The 23,803-nt window shown below is 32.6% G+C and overlaps 2 protein-coding genes across 2 annotated transcripts; both read right to left on the bottom strand.

The window, feature by feature from the left end:
• Positions 1 to 1,195: 1,195 nt before the first annotated feature.
• On the bottom strand, positions 1,196 to 2,737 carry LOC149255757 (uncharacterized). The gene is made up of 2 exons (XM_089460563.1): positions 2,602 to 2,737; positions 1,196 to 2,429 (listed from the first exon to the last, which is right to left on the bottom strand). The coding sequence occupies exon 2, from the start codon at positions 2,331 to 2,333 to the stop codon at positions 1,290 to 1,292; it is 1,044 nt and encodes a 347-aa protein (XP_089316689.1). The 5' UTR covers positions 2,334 to 2,429; positions 2,602 to 2,737; the 3' UTR covers positions 1,196 to 1,289.
• Positions 2,345 to 3,084, bottom strand: LOC149255756 (uncharacterized). The gene is made up of 3 exons (XM_089455128.1): positions 2,955 to 3,084; positions 2,602 to 2,745; positions 2,345 to 2,493 (listed from the first exon to the last, which is right to left on the bottom strand). Exons 1-3 carry the CDS (start codon positions 3,004 to 3,006, stop codon positions 2,345 to 2,347), a joined length of 345 nt encoding a protein of 114 aa, XP_089311254.1. The 5' UTR covers positions 3,007 to 3,084.
• Between the last annotated feature and the right edge of the window lie 20,719 nt (positions 3,085 to 23,803).

Genomic DNA, 23,803 nt, shown 5'->3' with positions numbered 1-23,803 from the left:
AGCTCCCTGAATCACCCAATAATTGTAGCCACTGTTTCAATCACTTTTACGGAAGAAATTGAGCCACCAACTCATCTAGTTGAACACAACAATGAGCCGAATAGAGCAGAACCAAGCTGCAGGAGCCGGGGCAACACTGATGATCGGAGAGATGATGAAGATAGAGCCAACCTGCATGGTAAAGCTGTGGCTGGAAGTCAGCGTGTCGAGGAGGGTAAGCTCAGTAACACGCAAGCATAAGGAAGTCGCCGAGGAGACACGTCAGGAACGCGTGTGGGTGCATGCAGCGTTGAGGGAGACCCTCCAACACATGGACGTGGTGCTCCAGACGAGGATGATGATTCAGACAAGTATGTGTGTCCGATTGTGGAGGAACCAGCCCCGGATAGCTGATAGCCTAGTGTCGAGTTTGCCAGGTGGATGTTTTGTCTTGTTGACTAGGCAGTTCTGGTTAAGTTTCTATGTCTCCAGGTTAGGATTTTGTTTTGTTTAAAATGTTTCTGTCGTGTTATGATCAAACTGGTAACCCCTCCGAGGGCTATTTTTGGACTTATGCTTTTTGGACTGGTTTCCCCTCTGTTGGGGAATAGTTAATTTGACTCTATGATGAATGATACTTAGATCCTCTTAGGCCGAGCCTCACTGTGATTCCTTTTTTGTATATATTAATAGATTATACTATATATTATAATATATATATATATATATATAATTGAAAATACTATTACAACAAAATTTATAGAAAAAAAAACATAAATATTTTTTCTAATTTAAAATTAAAATATAACTTTATATTATAATTAAGCTTAAAAAACCTCACATTGCTAAAAATTAAATAGCTAGCATATATCTACAATATCATATAAGCACCCTTTGAATATGCGACTTCATGATTTGAAGTTTGCTGTTTAAGACATTTATCATGTATCAGCCATGATTAAGATTTAAAAAAATGTTATCCCCTCTCAGAAAAATAAATAAAGATAATAATAATGAAGTTGCAAATTTTGCACGTAACAGCATCTATTACAAATTTGGCTACAGGTAAGTGGAAAAATTGATTACAAATTTGGCTACTGGTAAGTGGAAAAAATTTGAGTGCTCATGATCATTATAGATGCCAAAATGTATAAAGCATATTTTTTGAAATAAAGTAAAACGATGTTGAATTATTGGGAAAAAAACAGGTTCATGATTTCACAGACATAAAATAGCTCAGCTCAATTTAATAAGCGGAAATGGCCTGCAATCCAATATGGCCGAGATATACATAGCTTTTCGAGAAAGCCTTATTCATCGGGTCGCTGTGTGCAGTTGGGGATCATGGGTTTACCATACAATACACAGCAATCTGCAAGAAGAGCTGAATTGCCATTTTGCTGGATTTCAGGAATCCATTGAGAATTTTCGGTGCTAATCGCTTTTATTTTCAGACCAGGATCCATTAAATTCGAAAACCCTGCGCCAGAAAATCCATTGACAGTTAAAGAATTGACGAAGCCATCGGAGATCGCAGCGTCCATTTCTTCCAGGTACGCAACCTTCATGTCGATCCCCGCTACGCCGGTCACCGAAGAAACGCTGGTCGATTCATCGTTGAAGCTGAAAATTCTCGTCTCATTCACCGGCTCTTCGAAATTCTCGGATTTCACCTCGGACTCTTGCAAATCGAGGGATTTCGAACCACTGTGAAGCTGAAACGCGGTGAAATGCTTACTCTTTCTCCGGCCAGCGCCGACGGGGATGTTCCGCATGGTTCCTCCCGCTGTCCAGTAGCGCCTGCAGTTTTTGCAGAAATGCCGCGGCTGGTTAACGTTGTAATTGTTGAAGTAGCAGAATTTTGTCTCTGAACTGTGGCAGCGGGGGCAGGCCACTGGCTTTGACGGCTTTGGTGGGGCTCTCTCGGAGGCCTTTTCCGATTTCCCGTTGGAGAACTCTTCATACTTTAAAGATTTCTCACCTCCGTCACAAGAACTTTGAGACTTCAAAGATTTTTCGAGAATATTTTCCGTTCTCAGCGATTTCCCGTTGGAGAACTCCTCAAACTTTAAAGATTTTAAAGATTTCTCACCTCCGTCACAAGAACTTTGAGACTTCAGAGAATTTTCGAGAATCTTTTCCGTCTTCAACGATTTTGCCTTCCTTTCGCCTAGATTTTCTGTCTCAAAGGCCGGCGCGGGCCGCTTACAAGCATCCTGTTCCCGCAAGAACTCATCGGCCTTACCGTCAGAAGCTGAAACGGAAATCGTTGTCCCGAACAATTTGATGACGAAATTGCGCGTTTCGCTCTCGCAGTCGACATTACAAGCCTGGCTGAGGGAGCTTTTGCACATCTTTTCTTAATCTATTCCTTCACAACCATACAAACCCCGATCTGGTCGAGCAAAAATAAAACCTGCTCCGCAGTGCGAAATAGGCCGGCCTCGTCTCTGCGTATGCAGAAAGATGAAAGTCGGTTAAAGATATTGATGGATCCGTCCAAAATAAGCCGGGCTGGTGACAGGAAAAAGTAAGCAAGTGCAATAAAGCACTTTTATCGACAGAAAAAGGAAAATGCAGTAAAAGTCAAGGAAAACGAAAGCTTATCCGGCGAGGAACCACCTAATTCTCTGGGAAACGACACCAAGCCTGTCTGCCGCTGTAAAGTGACATAAGTTTCCAAGATACCGAAGCATTTCCCGCAGAAAAACGGAGCAGCTTTCATCGCTAAAAAGATGCCATCGCCGTAAAAAGACGAAAAGGGCTCTACGAAAATAACGATACGGCAAAGAATTTTATCGGCCTCGAATTCTTGATTCCAAAAAAAGCAAAAGCAAAAAGCGATGCGGCAGTCGCACCTGCCGCCACGAAAAAGGCGCGCAGAAAGGCGGAAAAAGAAAGTAAAAGCAAAAGCATAAAGCATAAAGGCAAAAATGCACTCGAAGTTTTCAGGAAAATTTCAAAAGCTTGCTTACCTAATAATTCACGCACAACTGTTCCATGAAAACGCCTAAAACAACTTGCCATAACTCTCCACGTTTTCGTCCGCTTGTTTGCATTATTCTCAACTTTGTTTTACCAGCGACGAATTTCTATACATAGTCTTTTTCATCTGCAGATTCATTTAATTTGCAACTGAGCGGACATTGATTTCTCATCCGCTTTACTATTTTTCTGTTTTTGCTGAGGTCGCATGGAGATAGGGTTTGTTGACAGATGTTTGTATTGCATTCAATACTCAACAGAGGAAACGCGTGGGATTGGTGACCGTTACCAGACTCCTCAGGGTTTCGTCTCAGACCTCATAAAACAGCAGGTTTTTTCAATCTCCTTACCATGCTTTATCCTTTTACCGTTTTTTTTTATCTTTTACCAGGTCACCAACTTTCTATTTTCTTTTCTTATTTGTTTTAAATGTTTGAAACCTCATAAATTAACATATATTAATTATATTTAATACCTAAAATATTTCATTCGTGCAAACACGACAAACTATAAATGATTAAAGGTTAACATACATTAATTATATGTAATATCCAAAAAAAAATCATTCGTGCAAAAGAGACAACCAATAAAAAAGATTTAAAAATATATTAAATATAATTTATTCTTTGCTTTGCAACTGCCCCCCAAAGAAAAAGTTCATTTCCTTTCCAATTCATTATTCTTGTTTTTGTTTTTTTTAATTGGGTGCTCCCAAAAGGTACCCAACCAAAGCTCTTTGGCACAATTTTCTTTTGGGAAAGTGGGTTATCATTATCAATTGGTGCATTGCTATTTTGAAATATATTTATAAAAGTTGCCATGACTTTTAAACATTTTTCTTTTCCACATCTATGTAGATTTTTATTTTTTATTGCTTTTTTTTTAAAGAAGAGAGATTTTGGTACATTTATTTTAAGAACCAGAGTAGACTGCTTGAAATCAATTCCAAATACTAAAATTTAGGTCGGAGTTGGTGATGAGATTAGTTTTCATATTGCTTGTATCTTCTTATACTATGGGTATATGGGTGAAGCTTCTAGAGATTTGAATACTATGGGACTACTACAAATTGATAATGATAATTGGTAAAATTTTGATTTTTGTTGTTTAAAATATATATTTTAAGTGTATATATGGATTTAGCTCTTAAAAACTTTAATGGAGTAGAATTGTGGAGAATTTACAATTTAAACCTGTGATTCCAACATATCCCTACCAAATTATAGACAAATTAAATAAAAAAATAAAACACACACTATATATTATATATTCATCTTTTTCATCTTTTTCTTTTAGGGATGTGTGAACTTACACACACTATATATTATATATATGTATATTTTTTATTTTCAAAATAATTAAGATGAAAATGTTAATATAATTTATACAATTTGTACGATGTGTGAACTTATCTTTAGAGATTAGATAGTAAAACATCAAGAATATATATATATATATATGTTCATGTTTTTCATGTTTTTCTTTTATACTATCTTTAGAGATTAGATAGTAAAACATCAAATTGCTTATGCGAGAAGTTTATATATATATTATATATATGTATATTTTTATTTTCAAAATAATTAAGATGAAAATGTTAATATAATTTATTACAATTTGTGCGATGTGTGAACTTATCTTCAGAGATTAGATAGTAAAACATCAAGTTGCTTATGAGAAAAGTTTATGCATATTACATATATGTATATTTTTATTTTCAAAATAATTAAGATGAAAATGTAAATGTAATTTATTACAATTTTTTCTTATATCCGACCTAATTAGATAATGGTTGACCTAATTTCTTAGATTAATTCATTCATATCCTCTATATATACCCTAAAATATAGCTCATGGATACATTATTAATATCTTTAGAATATCTATTGACGCATCCCTGATGATGCAAATATAGCTCATGGATACATTATTAATATCTTTAGAATATCTATTGACGCATCCCTGATGATGCCTTGATGATGGACTCACTTGGTAGTCCAAAACTTTGGCTTCATAAAACTCTATAACATATCATTCCTCCTCTATCTAAAAGAAAATTATTTTGCTTCATAAAACTCTATAACATATCATTCCTTCTCTATCAAAAGGAAAATTATTTTTTAAAATACTTACATATTTTATAATAATTTTAATTTTAATATTATTTAAAAAAATATATATTTTTAATATATAATAAGCAAATTATAAAAAAAATTATATGAATAAAGAATGAATTAATTTTCACAATGTTTATATATTTAATAATACTTTTATAAAATTTAAAATTTAAATTTTTTAACTATATATTTAATAATATTTTTATAAAATTTAAAATTTAAATTTTTTTAATATAATTTTAATATATAATAAATTTGGTTTTGTGTAATTGTGTTGGTATGTGAGAGTGAAATATTTGTCCCTTATAATCATAGACCACATTGGTATGTGAGAGTGAAATGTTTGTCACTTATAATCATAGACCACATTCCTTCCATTAGACCCTAGACCACATTCCTTCCATTAGACCCTTGGCACATTAGAACTTCATCATATAATATGTATCTTACTCTATAAGATATGGTAGGTTGACATAAATATTGTATATAATGTGGGAAAATGTAACCATGCCTTTTGGACTCAATTTGTATATGAATATGGTACTTATATAAATGTTGTTGGGTTGCAATTTACTAATAAACGTGGAAGGTATGTTAAAAAAAATGAATTCAATTTTTACTGAGCTTTATTAAAAAATAAAACAGTAATTTATGAAGTTTAATAAAATTATAATTTTGTTTATTTGTTGGTATGGAAAATATAAATAGCATTTAAAATTGTTAAGAAAATAATATTAAGTTTTTAATCAAATACTTTCTAATAATTTAATTTAGTGATTCTTTAAATAAATCTCTAATTATTTTTAATATCAAAATTATATACACTTTCCTACAATTGAATTCTAGTGGGTATATAAAAGTCTTCGAAGAATTCAAAAACATTATAATAAATCAAATAAAATAGTAATAACAAATTTAAATTTCAGAACATATAGGAGTTGATTAGGGAAAAATAATTGGGCCATATTTAAATAAACACATCTTCATGTTGCAACTATATATGCCAATGACTAAGAGGCATTTACCAGTTTTGTTAGATAACGAATTTGCTAGCATATATTTTTCCATAAAAACATGGCAAAAAGAGATTTTTGAAAAAAAAATGTTATTTGAATTAATAATTTGTTTATAGATGGGTCCAAGGGGCATCATTTTGTTATTAATATTTTACTAAGTTTATTCATAAAAGAGATTTTAAAATTGTGAAAATTAAAGTGAAATATATTATAGGTATTGAGGTGAGGGATGTGGTAAAAAAATGGATATTTAGTAAAATTAGGGAGTTCTATTAAAAATAATGGTTATTTTTATTAGAAAGATGTATTGAAAGAGGGGTTCAACAAAAGGATTTTGGAAGGTTTTTATCAATATTATTTTAAGTTTAGAAATATTAGTGAATCTTTCTAGTCCATAATATGTAAACTATGAAATGGTTGGACATCATTTTGTAAAAATATTCAAATTTATAATGATTTTATATAGTCTCTATAAAATTTTGGTTATTTTTAAGATAAAATAATATTATAGTATAAAATTTGGGTGAATTACTTTTAGGAAAAATGGAAGTTAACAAAAATTTTTGTTGAAAAGGAATGGAAAATTAGCCCACCTGTGAATATTAGCCCTTAAAATTTTTCATGAGAGAGATTAGAGGTATTCTTTAATATCCCAAGAATGTAGACACTATGACATCAGTTGATTAAATGAAGACCCCATTGATAGGTCTTAATAATTTTTTTTCCATAGCATAGTCCTCTCAACCAATTTCTCACTACAATAGAGTCACCCATTACTTGCAATGCTTTCATGCCTCTTTGAACAACTAGCATAAGGACAAGTTTCAGTGGCAACAACTTAGCCCTATTGTTTATGCTTCCGCATAATTCAAGATTAAATTTTAAAAAGATAAGAATATGATAAACATAACCCCCTCCCACCCAACATCAACTTACTAGAGGGTCTACTTGAGAAACCCAATCAAACCATGCCCACCCTCTAGATTTATCTATGCTTTTAGGATTAGTGAAAACTTTCAAGATGGAAATTTATCTTGAAGTGTATAAACATCAGTGAATCTTAATAGTGTTTAATAAACAATCTGTAACATGTTTGATATGTTAAAAATATTCAAATTTCTATCGATTTTATATAGTTTATATAAAATTTTTGTGATTTTAGAAGTGAAATGATCTATAAACTGTCATGTTCCACTAGACAATTCATCACAATTGATCTAAGAAATGATACTTAAAAATCTTAAATCTACACTGAGAGTTTTTTCTCTTTAGATTTATGGATTTGTAAATTATTATTTATTGCATATGCATGCAAATTATAATTATGCAGAAAATAAAGACCAAGAAATAAACACTCAAAAACCATTATTGACACAAGATATATCATGGGAAACTCTTTCGAGAGAAAACCCAACTAGAATGTGAGGCCATTCGACTCTTTTTCTTTGAATAAAAAATGAATGCAAGTACACAAAAGTAAGGTCTGTGGACCATGGGCTACTACAATCCACAAATTCTCTCTAGGTTCTCTCTCCCTATCCATTTTGGCTACTCTTCTCATATATGGAACAAGATGCACTAAAAAATAATGGAACCCCTTTTCCTCCTAATGATTTGGTTATAACAGAACCTGATAGTCTACTAGTGGATAGGTTAGACTCTTTCAACTCTTAACTAGAACTGCAATATGGACTTTTCTAAAGCCTTTGTCATCAGGATCATGTGGCTAACCCCTTGTCCATGAATAATGGGGGCTGACGCGACATCCTCTCAAATTATGGTGGTCAAAATAGGAAGGTCAACTTCTAAGTGGCATAAATTTTGCATACAGACTCCAATTGAGGCATTTCTACACTATTGCAAAAGTCTTCGTGTATAGAATAGGATATAATGGTGTGCACTAAAGCAATAATTTTTTACCTCCCAAAAAACATCGTTTGATGCCTCCAAATGTTGCTAGAAGGTTTTAGACCCCAATTTTTCTAAACTAAGTCCCTCGATAAAAATGGTCTTGTGAGTTGATTCCTCCACTTTTTCCACTCTAAAATGCATTGAGATGGATAACAAACAATATAATGATCCAATTTGAATCAAGAAATAATTTCGTCTTATAGAATTTAGACAAATCATTTCTCGAAAAGGGGAAATTTTGCAAGTATTTTTTTGGAAAAAGCATAGGAAATAATACCATGAGGAAATTTAGCCCCTAAAATTTTCCCTTTTTAGGAATCAGCACTATTTGATTTTTCTTATTGTTTTCCATCTTGAACTCATTAGAATTAACAAGTTATGTGAGGCACATGTATATTTGAAAGAGGGACTTTATTCTCAAATATAAAGGAGTTCCTTTCTAGGCATGTCCCCCCGATGTTAATGATGGGAAGGGATTTAAAGTTTTTGACATTTGTAATTCCACACAACTCCTTGAGTCTAGTTTCCATAAACTATATTTCCAAAATGACACACATAAGAACAATTGATAAGCAAGTGAGAGATTGATTGAGTCATTGAGCTTATATAGAGGACACATGCTTAGACCCTGCCAATTCCTTATCTACATAAAGTCCCAAGTGTGATACTTTGTCCTTTGGAATTAGCCATGTGAAAGGTTGAGATTTTAATGGGAAGTTGAACTTCCACACATCCTTAAACCACCACACCAAACCATAAAAACCGTCTTCCTCATTGACGATGATTTATCCCAATTTTAGTTAATACATCCCATTAATAGGATTCCTAGGCCAAATTAGCACATCCTCCACATCCTTAATTCTGACCTGACTCACTCACAAAGAATAAATATATCCATCCCAAATTGAGATATCTTCTGCAAATAGTTTTATTCGTGTTACTAGCATCAAATGTTCTTATCTCCAAATCAAAGTATTTTCTACTTCAACCGCTTGATATAAATAGAAGAGTCACCTCTCCCCTTGAATATGAATCATATTTCTAGGAAGATAGACATTTTCACTAGACCCAGCCCAAGGTCCCTCTAACATTTTAAATTTCCTTCCTAAACCAACCATTTCATACCAATGAAAATGCCCATATAATATCACATCCTTCCATATCACCGAAGCATTGTGAATGGATTTTGTGGGAATCTTATCAAGTATTCAAAACTTAAGGGCTCGATGTATTTATAATATACCACCATACTCCACAATCCCTTTCCCTCAATTATTTTCCAAACACATTTTGTTACAAGGGATTTCGTAAAAGCATGAACGTTTTTAATACCCAACCCCTCAAAATTCTTCTAGGATAGCTATCTTTTCCTAGGGTATTTAAGGAAAATATTTTTTCATTGACTCTTGCCCATAGAAACCTATAAATGATTTATTTATTCTTCTCCAAGTACACTCCTTTAGGGATATAATTCAAATATACCCAATATATTAAAATTCATTCTAGCATAGATTTGATCAAAACATTTCTACCCCGCTAGATGACCAGTTATTCTACCAAAAATAAATCCTCCTTTCAATTTTAGATATCATACAACCCTAGTCTTGCGTTATATAATCATTTGGCTTGAGGAAAGAGCCTAGCTACTTTATGCTTGAGAGAGGATCCACATGATTATGAGGAAACATATTAAAAACAAAAAAATCCTTATCACTTATTCCCATGAAAGAGATAATGGAATTACCAACATTCATAATAATTCATGTGGCTAAACAGTAGAAAAGATCTAAAATATCTTTGAACTTTAAGGAATCCCTATGTGAATCATCAAAAAACAAAGATAGTACCACCCATAAAGAATATGTGAGATAAATATAAGATAAGCCCCATACTTAGTCATTTAAAGGCTCCCACACTTATTACCTCTGAGATATCTTTGTTGAGGCTTTGAGCCACCAATAAAACTAGTAAAGGGGATAATGGAAACCCTTGCCTCAAAGCATGTTTAATCATAATATTATACTAGTAGAACCATTAAATAATACAACAAAGAAAATTGAGGACACACAATTCATGACCCAAATAGAAATTTACAAATTGAAACATGTGTATAAGCATTAACTTAAGATGGAACCAATTAACCTTTGCTTTTAGTAAATCAACCTTAATCACCATGGCTTGTAAATTTTTTACTTTGATATGGTGAAAAAAATTACTGTGTTGCACATATTGCTTCATGTATATGTATTCCAACTAGAAATACAAAATCCTCTTATGAAATGGAATTTTAAAGTAGTATTTTGACTCTCTCGCAATAATTTTGTAGATTATTTTCTAAATGAAATTGCACAAGGAAATTTTTCTAAAGTCCTCAAAGATGTAGGATTGTCACATTTCGAAATGAGTGCTATGAACGTGGCGATCAAAGTTACCAACACTCTACCAAATTCCCTTGACTCCTCAATCACCTTGAATTAACTCCTAAAAGCCTAAGAAGAACTCTATTGTCCATCCATTTCATCAAGGATTCTTATCCTTTATTATGAATGCAAACCCACCTAGAGCTCCTCATTTTCACCTCCTCCATCATGGATTCATTGTCTAATTCATTAAAAAAGTTAGGAAAAAGAGTTTCTATCCTAACTACTACAACAATGGAAGTTATTTTTCCTGCATTAAAAATATTAGATAAGTGTTCCACACTCACCTTAGCTAAATGTTCAAAATTTAAAGTAATGTCACCAACCTAAATTCAAATTTTCCATATAGGATATCTTTCTTTTTTCTCCATATGATTGGGAAATTAGTGAAAAAAAAATAGTATTTTCATCCCCATTTTCCAACCATATAGCTATGCTTTTGAGTCTCCAAGAATCATCTTTTGAACCTGTACAAATATCTTTTCCCTCTCAACTTCAATGGTCCTTCTCTTATGGTCATCATTCAAAATATTTCCAAATCTTGAAATATAAATATTCCCACTTATACTCCACATCCTTTAAGACTTTATCGTCTCTTTGGACGAATATACCATAGTTTCCTAAAACTTTTTAAAATTATATTTGAATTGAATAGCTACATATACTCTTAGCTTCCTATCATAGGGTACCCATTGAAAATTAACCACCTGAGAGAACTCATCATCTAATAACAAATGAGAGTTAAATTTGAATGGAATTGAAGTATTTCTTCCCAAATCAAATAATTCCAAAAAAATAATGAAGTGGTTTGAATCACCTGTATAACCAACCCACCATCTAACCCTCATATTGTTGTCATTTATCATTCTTCTAAATAGAAAGAATATATCCAACCTCTAGAAATACTCTATGCAACAACCCTCTTATTCTTTGACAATGCCAAAGATAAATAGAAGTTACATCAACCAACCCCCACTCATATAATCTAGACACATAATAATATAATAAAGGATCCACAACAATATCCTCACCCCATATATAAACATTGCTAATGGAAAATTTTAGGCCACCAAGAATAACTATATGACCATGACCAAGAAAAATCATCTTGAAAAACCTATCTAAAAAGGAGACTCTATCATAACATGGACCATAAATGTTCAAAGATCGATATCTCCTTCCCTAGCTCCTAGGACAAAAAAAAAGAAACATAAAGCAAATGATCATGAACTAGTGTAAGATAAAATCTTAGGGTTACACCTAGAAAAAACACTTAATCTACCCCTAGAATCAAAACTTATGAACTCCCATACATCATTAGGGGAATTTTGAGGTCAAAATGAGCTACCTAAGAAATATTTAAAAATAATTATGAATCAACATATTATGGAGAAGTTATATTGACAACTCACCTCCTACGTTACATTATATATATAATCTCAATAATTATAATTGCATTTAAAGATTGACTATAAAAAAATAATTAAAATATATCTATTAATGTGATTGAGAATAAATTTTTAACTTTCCAAAGCATAGTTTGTACTTGAACAACTAATGCATTTCTATGTCTTAAACTTGAATGCCAACTTAAATAATAAAATATATGCATAATGAAAATACATTCAAAATTGTCAACAAAAATGTTTATGTCTCATCATTTTATTTTTCATTAGTTTTAATTTAAAAAAACTAAAACATAAAAGGGCATAATTTAAATTTTTATAATTAAATTAGAAAAAAAAGGTGAACAAATGTAATCTCCACTCCTTGCTCTTAGCCACAACTCTCATTGGTTGAGTGAGTGGATCTAGCTGTAATTTTTAACAATGTACAATTAATAGCTACAAAATAGATTCTTAATAAAAAGAGAAAATATGCAACAACAAACACACACATTAACACAGAGATTTTATCCTAGAAACCCAAACTAGGAAAACTTGCAATTTTTTTAAGCATATTCTCCTATGCAATCTTACATTCCTATATCCATATCTATCTATATACACACACACACACACACAGAGTTTTGTAGTTTTGGTTAAGGAACTATGGTTGTGTGTGTGTGTGTGTATCATAATCCACCAATCCATTTACCATGTATTAGAATACAACCATAGTGCCTTAACCGGAACTATAAAACCATGGGAAAATCCATCATGCATCACAAAACAACTAAAGGATAAAACTATGTGGTGAAAACTCAAAAAGAAAATGCAAAAACCTGCCCAAAAAATCGGTAGGGGGCTTCCACCCCCTGCAAACCTCTCAAGTAGGGGAGGCTTCAACCGCATTGCATTTGGCGAAATGTACATCATATGGAGATAGTCGTGCAAAGAATATAACACATACCCAACACTAATCACCATTGAATATGGTACCCACCAACGTAGAAAACATTGTAATGCTTTTTCTTCTATGAGTGGGTTGAATCATCACTCAAAGGGTCAAATCACCACTACAAATTCTACCTATGAACATTGAAATAATTTTGGAGGCCCTTGCTTTGGTGGGTGAATTGAATCATCACTCAAAGGGTTGAATCACCACCATAAATTAAAAATAAAAATAAAAATTGGAGGCCTTTACTTAGTTGCAGGGTCAAATCATCATTAGAAATTAGTTGTGTCACCATTGAAAACTTTAGCACTACCATAGAGAAAATTTTGGAAGAGATAGCCTAAGGAAATCTATATACAACACATTTTGGAGGAGCCAATCCAAACATATGCAAGAACAGAAATCACGACCCATATCTATCCTACATTAGGAATAAATACAAAACTATGTCTCTTTCTTTCCCCACTCCCACATATTTTTCTCCCCTTTCCTTTCCAACTCACGATTTTTTTCTTCCTAGCAATTGTCTAGCTATAGCATAATTCCACCTTCATTAATGTCAAATATGGGTTTCATATGTAGGAAGATTTTTCCCTCCAAATATTGCACATAAAGAGCATGGTGTATGACTAATGAGAAAAAGGGGCCAAATAACTCCACACCACCATAATGGATCAAATTGAATACAAATGCTACTTACTAACATTGAAATAATTTTGGGGGGCAAATAACTCCTCACCACCATAATGGATCAAATTGAATACACAAATAAATCTTCCATTTCTTAGCACAATTAAAAATTCTTTGTATTGTTTACAATTATGAGACGTTATATCATTTTTTAGGTCCAAGGAAATGGCATATTGTGTATTTCTATTGTTTGTGTATGTGGTTTTAATATGGTGCTTAGAAGTGAGGTCTCCTTTGTTGATGAGGTGATGTTGCTTAAAGGCTATACTCACCAAGAAGGCACCTTTCTTTTCTTCTTGATGTTTTTGTTTTCCTTCTTACAATAGGTTGCAATATGTCTAATAACAATGTAGCCTTTGCATCTAAATGCCACTTTTTCATAATCTAATGACTCTATCCATGTATCATCTCTAGCCACTAAGTTGATATTTGGTAGAAGACCCTTGGAAAAGATCATTTCCACACAAATATGAGCATTGGTGGTAATATGTTGTTACTATGTTTCTTCAATCCTAGAGTTATACTTACCAATATCATTTCCTCTCTCTTTTAGTGTGATAATCCCAAAATTGAAGAGAGAGTTTATTAAGCCCTACCCAAATTGGTGTTGAAGAGGGTTCCTAGCTAGGTCGAAAGTTGAGAAAATAGTTTCATGCAAATATTAGCACTACTCTAGTCCCATGGACGTATATAAAGAATGAGATATGGATATTTTAGTCAAACAAAATTCACAATGAAGAACACCTTATTGTAAAGATACATGTAGGTAGTTTGTATGAAAAAAGTTATGGAAGTTGACCTTCTTATTTTAACCACCATAATTCGATGATGCCATGCCAACCCCCATTATTCATAGAAAAGGATTAGCCATGTGATCATGATAAAGAAGACTCTAGAAGGGTCCATATTGTCACTCTAGTTAAGAGTTGGAATCAAACCAAAGCACAATTAGGCTATCGAGTTATGTTATAACTAGGCCACTAGGAGGAAAAGGAGTTTCATTCTATTCAAGTGCATTTTGTTCCATGGATGAGCAGAGTAAATGAGAATGGATAGGGAGAGAGAGAAAACATAGAAGATTTGTGCATTGTAGCAACTCATGGGCTATAAGCCTCACTCCTTTATACTTTCATCCTTTTTCCATTTAGAGAAATAGAACAAAGAAACCTCACCTTCCAGTTGGTTTTTCTCCTAAAAGGGCTTCCTAGGGTATATCTTGTGTTCTTATGGTTGTGAGTGATTGTATTTTTTTATGTTATCTATTTTCCACATTTTAGATATTGCATGCATGAAACATTAACTTGGTAAATCCATAAGTCTAAGGGAAAATAATCGACATAATATAGTTTTTGGATTTTTAAGTATCATTGAATTAGATTTGTTGTGACAAATTGCCCAGTTTAATATCCACAATGGTTTATAGATAGTATTGGTATCAATACAGGTTTCTTTAGTTATATTGTGCAACGTTTCAATGGATCTGAATCAGTGAAGCCAAAAGTCACAAAACCCCAATCATGGTTGATGAATATGTCATGAATAACCCTCATGATCTTGTAGATGAGAGTTTTGTGTGGTCAGAAGCACAAGTTGCAGATATAAACCATAGTGTGAGCCTCCTCATGGTGACCCTAACCAATAATCTTACGATATTCAATGAAGATGGGGATTTCAATGTAGAGTTCTAATCAGCGCGAAGATCATAACTTGAAAAATATCAACCCGATTCAAGTTCCATGAACCACTCACAGTCCTTATTCAAAAGGGAAGAAAATATCGACAGCAAGACGTATCAACGCGAGATTGATGTTGTAAAGACTCCCATTTACACCCTATATAAGGTAATTAATAGCATTACCAAATCCTGATAAAGGTTATATAGTCTTCTTATTTTTTTTATATGACCAACTTAAGAATATTTAGGTAACATTATAACATTGTTCCTTTGTTGTCAATAGACATATTATCTCCTTGTATAAATTTGTATATTTCCAAGGGATAAGTCTTTCTAACCAATTAATGGTAACGATCTAATTCTCTAAAAGAAAGGGTTTTGTGTCTAAAAAGACAAGCCCTGGTTTTAATGGTTAAAACATTAATCCCTTAATTCTATTGAACCATACCTTAAATAGGAATACCTCCCCTATTAAAAAGGGTTATTGGTTTATTATTTCTTTTATGTCCAAAACATCAACTATCAAGATTAAGACTATAGTCTAGTTATGCTCTTTGCTTCAATTGCATAGACATGTGGACCATGTAATATGTCTATAGTCTAGTTATTTTATTTGGTTTCATTCGACATACGTTATTATTTGCTACCTTTTAAAAACATATATTTTGCAAATATGAAATTCTTTCTATGTGTACACTGCCAATATCGATTTGGTAGTCCTTTAATTTCTCTTTGATACGTTGGTTGGTAACTCTTAAAATCTTTTAAATGGTCTGGCTCCTTTGTGCTATAACGAATGTGGTATTTCTACTTAATAAGTTTGAATGTTGTTGTTAACATAGGATAAGGTTTTGTTTACAAAATGTTTATGGATGTTTCCATGATATATGTGGCCCTCATCAAAAGTAGCCACAATGTTGTACATTGACCTACCCAAACCAATGGTTAGCATTGTTCCTTGGTTTATCAACAGTGTAAGAATGGTTTAGGGTTTAGTGTATCCTAATAACTACCTCATAGTTCTATTACTCATTCATTTTGATGAGAATTTTTGTTGGATAAGCCGCTCTGTAGCTAGGGTTTCATAGTTGATTATTTTTTTTTACTTCATCGTTCACTATAGAAGTTGCACTAAGTTGACTCTTTGTCTATCAAACGAGTAGCAGGATTTACTCCACGTTTACTCTCCTGTTGGTGAAGGTAAACCAAGTATAATTTCTTTTTGCAACAGTTGTATGGTTTTTTTATCAAGCATTAATTCGTTTGGATTTAAATTCTTAGTTCTATTATGGTATAAATATATTCTCATACTATTACTTTCACCACTTTGCATATATTTTGGGGTTTTTCTGGAAGAAGTTAGGGTATTCGGAAGAATACAATCCCAAATCATTTCTCAGGCTCCTGATGTATTGTATAACCGTTTGGCTTTTGCTTTGAGAAAGGTCTTAGAGTTTCACACCTCCATTCGGCGGTATTGTTGTTTCCAGGTAACATTTAATCCTGAGGTCACAAAAACTTCATGTTTATTTTCTCTTCCTGGCAGTGTAGTTGTCTATTTTCTCTTCCTAGTAGTGTAGAGGGTTTATAAGTTTTACAATTCCTTTCATTATCTAGTTTCCGTATTGTTTTTAGTTCAAGGTCGTTACATAAAAATTTTAGGGTTATCATTATTTGTCATTCTCTAGGGTATACTCCCTATTTTAGTCCTTAGTACATTTTTGTTTAAGTACATTTAGGGTTTTTCCATAGTTTTAACTCTTAATAAGAGCAGTTGTTTGCCAAATTTGAATCTTTTAATTATACCCTAGTTATAGGGTTTCTTCACTTGTAAAATCAACCCTTCCTTTCTGAGTTTTTCATTTGTGTACATCTAGAGTAAGGGTTATTTTCTAGTTAATATGCATGAGCAACATTTTCCACTCTCTGTTGGAGAGGGTTTTATTTTCCTTCCAGTTTTTTATTAGGTGTTCGTAAGATTTAGTTATGTATAGTCATTCTTTCGACTCATCAACTCATTTTGGCATCTTTTTTATGCATCTAAGGAGACACAAAAGGGTTATTCTTGATATTCACAGGTAAAACCCTCCCTTGTTTTCAACCTTTCCTTACTTTAAATTATGTTTACTTTTTCTTTCATTCTTCACTTAATACATAGCAATTACTAATTATTCTCTATATCCTTTTTGACAGAGGTACTACTACTCTTTCTGGCGAGAGACAATTCATTTAGAAAAGATATGTATTGTAGTTGTTTTTGAACACTCATCGAGCTCTTATATTTTTGTTCCAAGTTTGTTGTTTTTCTTTTATTCCTTGAGCTCGTGATGCTTGCACTAGTGTTTTTAGTCTGGCCGTATTATATTCTGGAGAGGACATAGTTTTTGTGCCTCTTCCTGGATTCAAATCACATTATATGCATAATTCCTCTGTTGTACTAATATTTTCATTTGTATTTAGTTACCTTGGAGAATTTTTCCCAAAAATTCTCCAATACAGAATTTTTGAATTATATGCATGAAATTGTGACTCGATATTTATAATGTATATATATATATATATATATATATATATATATATATATATATATATATTATATATAGTGTATGTTTTTATAAGCCTTTTCCATGAATCTCTATTCTAGAATTTTCTTTACCTTCTCAGCATATATTTGGATTCCATGGTTTTTATATAAAAACAATATCGATTATAAATTTGCTTTCTTGGTCTTCCAAATTCTTTGTAAATGTATAGATTTTCGTTTACTGTATGTAAAAATATTCATTAGTTTTCGTTTGTTCCTTTCCATGTGATGATATTTTCCTACCTTTATAATTCCTTCAAAGGTATAACTCATTGTTTTTAGTTATTTATATATATTATCTATATATCTGTTCTCACATACAAATATAGTTAGTCTCAGGTATAGGTTTCTCACTGAAACTGGTAACATACTATTACTTTGCTACATAACTAATATATACATATGTTTACATATATTAGTTTCATTCATATAATTTATAATGAAAACAACCTTATCGCTTGGAAAAACGCTACTCTTTCTAGTCATATATTATTTATTTCCAATCAGTCTTGTACTGTACATTCTTTCTATAGCATGGAACTTAATCTTTATAAAATAATGTGCAATTGCAAACCTTTCTTATCATAAATATGATGCTAGCATGTCATGCTAGACATTCCTTTTTCTTATTTTGTTGTCTATTTAGCAATCGAACTATAAAAAAAAAAGAAACACATTTTCTCCTTTTCTCGTGTACTTCCAGGAATTTAAAAAATGTATCAATATTATTTATTCGTTATACACAAGAAGTTTAGATACTGCTGAAAAAGAAATATCACTAGCAATCTACTTCCATGAACAAATAAATCAAGAATATAGGCAGATATACTGACTTGAACAAATGTCTAGGAAATTGATAGCTAAATACTTGGCTCCTCCCAACCTTGACACGACCAAATGCTTGTTCCCCCGAGCAACTAGGCCTACAACTCTTTTTTCTATTCCTTCTTGCTTCTCTTCAGTCTCTTCCAAATTCTGCTATTAGAATAATGAGATAAAAGCAATAAAATTCACATATATTATCCATCTACCACTCTTTTGGTGGTTAATAACTGCCTCCACCTCACCAATAGGTGGCAGGTAGTTGTTTGCTCATTTATGAGCTCTTGTTTCCCACTCTTGAGAGAAAATTCCTCTCTTCCAGGAAACATTTAATTGGTCAATACCATAATTTCTTATTAAATCTAATCACCTAGATTAGATGCTTAGGACTTATTAATGGATAATAATAACTTTCCAAAATTAAATTACAACACTTTTCTCTTCCAACCATCTGTACTCAACCATTAATTTCCCATATTTATCTTTATGTACAAAATAAAACATAATTACAGCTTTACAAATAGCCATTATCAGTAATAAATTATTGGTAATTAAAATGTTCATATGTTTTACAATGTATCATACTTAACCAAAAACAAAATAAACTTATTCATAATTATTTACAAACACATCATTAAGCCAAGGGATATCACAAATGTTTTGAAGCTAAATTATTGTTTGTACCAATTAGAAGCTTATTTTAGTGTTCATCATATGGAGGAAGAATAGAAAATTTCATTTTCTTGGTTGAAATTAGAGGACCATGCCCTAACCTAGTTAGAAATCCACATAGATATCGTAAGGTTGGAGGGATATCCTCTAGTTACTAAGTGGAAAGATTTCAAAACCCCCATAAAGTCATAGTTTTACCCTATTGGGTATACAAAGGGCCAGTGGATCGGGTTAAAGAAGAAGATAAATGGAAGACTACCTTCAAAACCAGGAAAGGTTTGTATGAGTGGTTAGTCATGTCATTTGGCCTATGCAATGAACCAAATACATTTATGAGGTTAATGAATTATATGTGTGCCGTTTTATAGTTTCATTTATTATTGTCTATTTGGATGATATACTAGTATACAATGCTACCTGGGAGAAGAACATATCACATTTGACACAAGTGCTAGAGACAATAAAGAAGCACCAACTATTGGAAAATCTCAAGAAGTGTGAGTTTTCACATTAGCCTTTGGCGTATCTCGAATATGCTATAGGTGGAGGAGAGTTGAAGATAGATCCTACTAAGATGGATCACATCATCAAGTGGTTGATTTCTACTAATATTTCTTAGGTTAGAAGTATTTTTTGGGAAGCACAGTAACTGAAGAAATTTGTAGCCTCATTTTCAACGATAACAACACCACTCCATGCAACAAAATAAAGTGGCAAAAGTTTATTGTGGGGAAAGGGTCAGTAGAGGGAATTTGAGGAGTTAAAGAAGAAGATTCTTCAAGCACCATTTCTCACATTACTAAACTTGCATCAGCCCTTCGAAGTGGAGATACATGCAAGTGGGTATTCTATGGGATAATTCTTAATGTAGGGAGGAAGACATGTACACTTCCATCTTGAATTATTTCATGGGGAATTTATTAACTACCCAATTTATGACAAGGAGCTTTATGCCCCAATGCAAGCTATGAATAAGTGGAAACACTATATGATGGGAAGAAAGACAGTAATCAACATAGATCACCAACCGCCATGGTACCTACATGCCCAGAGTAAGCTAAAAACAAATTAGGCTTTACAAGTGGATATGATTTTTACAACAATATCATTTAGTGATCAAGTGTAAGAAGGATAACACAAACAAGTTGGTCAACATGCTTTCAATGCCACCCACATCAATGATCATAGATTTTGGAACTCTAATTTACATAGATCCATTCACCATGATGCGTACAAAGAGGCATATTCAGAGGATGAGGAATTCAAGGAGGTGTTTCAATAGTTGCAGAGCAAGAATCATGTGTATGATGGTGATAACATTGTTACAAGATAGGTTAATTTATAGGCTGGATAAGTTAAGCATTCCTAAGGGTGGGAAACTACTACAACTAATTAGAGAGACTCACACCTTCAAGGTTGTAGGGAACCTTAGAGTAGGGAAGATAGTGGCCAACTTGTAGAGGTATGTGTATTGTCCCAAGATGCAAGAACAAATAGTTAGGTTCATAAGAAGATTAATGTTTCATTGTACCAACAAGCCTAGTAACATTAAATAGGGTATATATCATCCCTTAACTATACCCACTCATCCTTGGGAAATAATTTCCATGGAATTTGTGGGAGGTTTACCAAAAAATAGGAAGGGATATGACTACATGTTTGTGGTAGTTGATAGGTTCAACGATATGTAGTTGAAAGGGGATGACTTAAGGGCAGAAAATTGTGTTAAGAAGATCAATAAAATACATATACAGGTATAGGATACACTACACAAATCATAAGAAAAATACAAGGCTAGACATGATTAGCACAAAAAAAAAGAAATCCTTCAAGGTGGGAGACTGAGTATGCTTATAGTTGAATAAGGAGAGGATACAAGGTCTTGGTAATAAAATCAAGGTTATGTGATATGTTCCATTTGAGATACTATAAAGGGTGGGATATAACCTGTAGACTCAATCTACCCCAATACATGCACATTTACTCTGTGGTGAATGTAGAGACTATGAAAATCTATGAACCTTCTATGTTAGATCAAGAAGAGGAACGGGTTCTACCTTCTATACAGGATTTGGCACCATATTCTCAAGAAAAGTTGGCATAAGATATAGTTTTTCAAAATAGATTTAGAATTAGCATATAGGGGCAACATGACCTTTGGAATTTTGGTTTGAAAGGACAACTTCTAGGCAATTCTAAATGGTATACCTGAGAGAAGGTGGAGGAAACATTTATCACCTCATTAAATGGAATGTTTTTGGGACCAAAAACCTCCAAAAATGGGGGGGGGGGGGTTGGTTTGATATGTATTGCATCGTTATATTGTTTTCATCCAAATGGAGGAATCAATTCACAGGACCATTTTACCAGTGAGACCCAGTTTGGAAAATTGGGGTCTAAAACCTTCCAAGAGTAGTTTGAGGCATAAATGACATATTTTTGGGATAAAAGTTTGATTCTTAAGTGTTAAATATTTTGTGTTATTATACACACATAGACCTCTCCAATTTTCCAAAAATCACCTCAATTAGAGTTTGTATGCAAAAGTTATGCCACTCAGAAGTTTACTTTCTTATTTTGACTACTGTAATTCAAGAGGATGCCATGTCAGCCCCCATTATTTATGTAAAATTGGATAGCTATGTTATCATGATATAGAATAATCTACAAGAGTTAATATTATAACTCTAGTTAAGAGTTGAAGAAGTCTAACCTAACCACTAGTAGGTTATCGGGTTGTGTTATAATCAGGCCACTAGGAGGAAAAGGGGTTCCATTATATTCGAGTGTATTTTGTTCCATAGATGAGAAGAGTGGTTGAGAGTGGATAGGGAGAGATAAAATATAGATTATTTGTGCATTTTACATCCCATAGGTCACAAGCCTCACTTCTTTGTACTTTCATATATTTTCCATTGAAAGAGAGCGAAGCAGCCTCACCTTCTAGTTGGGTTTGCTCGAGAAAAGGTTTCCTAGGGCATATCTTGTTTTCTTATGGTTTTGAGTATGTATTTTTGTATGTTCTCTATTTTGAGAATTTTAAATATTACATGCATGAAATTGTAACTTAATAATCTAGAAGTGTAATGAAAAATAATCTACATAAATAGATTTCAAATTTTTAAGTATAATTTTATCATATATATTGCAACAAATGGTCTAATAAAATATCCATGGAAATTTAGGATCACATTATTAGGATTCCTAGAAGAAACTATATCATCTCCATGTCCTTAATTCTGGCTTGAATCACTCAAAAAACACAAATATATCAATCCAAAATTGAGTTATCTTCCCCAAATAGGCCTATTATTGCTACTAGCATCCATTGTTGTCTCCAAATCGAAGCGTTTTATACATCATCCACTTGATATAAATATAATATTCCTATATTCCTTCAAATATCAATTATATTTCTAGGAAGATATGGATTTTCACCACACCCAACCTAAAAGGTTCTCTCCCAATTTAAATTTACTTCCTAAACCAACTATTTCCTTACTAATGAAAATGCCCATATCACATCCTTCCATATCACTGAAGCATTAAGAAAGGATTTTGTGGGAATATTATCCAAAATTACACACTTAAGGGCTAAATGTATTTCTAATACACCACCTTACTCCACAATCCCTTCCCATCAATTATTCTCCAAACACATTTCGTTGCAAGTTATTTTGTAAAAGCATTACTTTTTTTTTATGCCCCACCTCTCAAAATTATTTTGGGATAGTTATCCTTTTCTAGGATACCTAAGGAAATTATTTTTTTTCATTAACTCTTTCCCATAGAAACATATAAATTATTTATTTATTCTTCACCAACACTCCTTGGTCATAAAGGTGAAAGATACCCAATACATTATAATTGTTGAGGGCATGCATTTGATCAAAACAATTCTACGCCCCTTGGATAACCAATTATTACACCAAATAGACAACCTCTTTCAATTTTAGATATCATACAACCCCAGATTTTCTTTCTATAATCATTTGGCTTGTGGAAAGAGCCAAATACTTTATGATTGAGTGAAGCTCCACATGATTATAAGGAAACATATTTTAAATAAAAATGTCCTTATCACTTATCGGACCCCATGAATGAGCTAATGGATTTACCAACATTGATAATCATTCATGTGGCAAAATAATAGAAAATATCTAAAATATCTTTTAACTTTAGGGCATCCATATGAAAATCATCACAAAAGAAAAAGGAATATCATGAATAATTAATATGTGAGATACATATAAGGTGGCCCACATGCTTATTTATTTAAAGGCTCCCACACTTTTTACCTATGAAATAAAATTATTAAGGCCTTGAGCCACCAATATAAACAATAAAGTGGATAATGGACACCCTTGCCTCAAATCGTGTGTAAGCATACAAATTTAGTAATAAAACCATTAATCAATACAACAAAGAAAATTGAGAACACACAATTTATGATCCAAATGGAAAATTACTAATTGAAACCCATGTGTCTAAGAATTAGCTTAAGATGGAGCCAACCTATCATATGTTTTTCTTAAATCAACCCTAATCACCATGGCTTGTAACATTTTTACTTTGATAAGGTGAAAAAATTC

Source organism: Pinus tabuliformis, chromosome 7, assembly GCF_031772625.1.
Source record: "Pinus tabuliformis cultivar Carrire ecotype Pingquan chromosome 7, CPIR1, whole genome shotgun sequence".
NCBI lineage: Eukaryota > Viridiplantae > Streptophyta > Pinopsida > Pinales > Pinaceae > Pinus > Pinus tabuliformis.
Note: the sequence above shows the minus strand (reverse complement) of the source record. Positions and strands in the feature narration are given on the sequence as shown.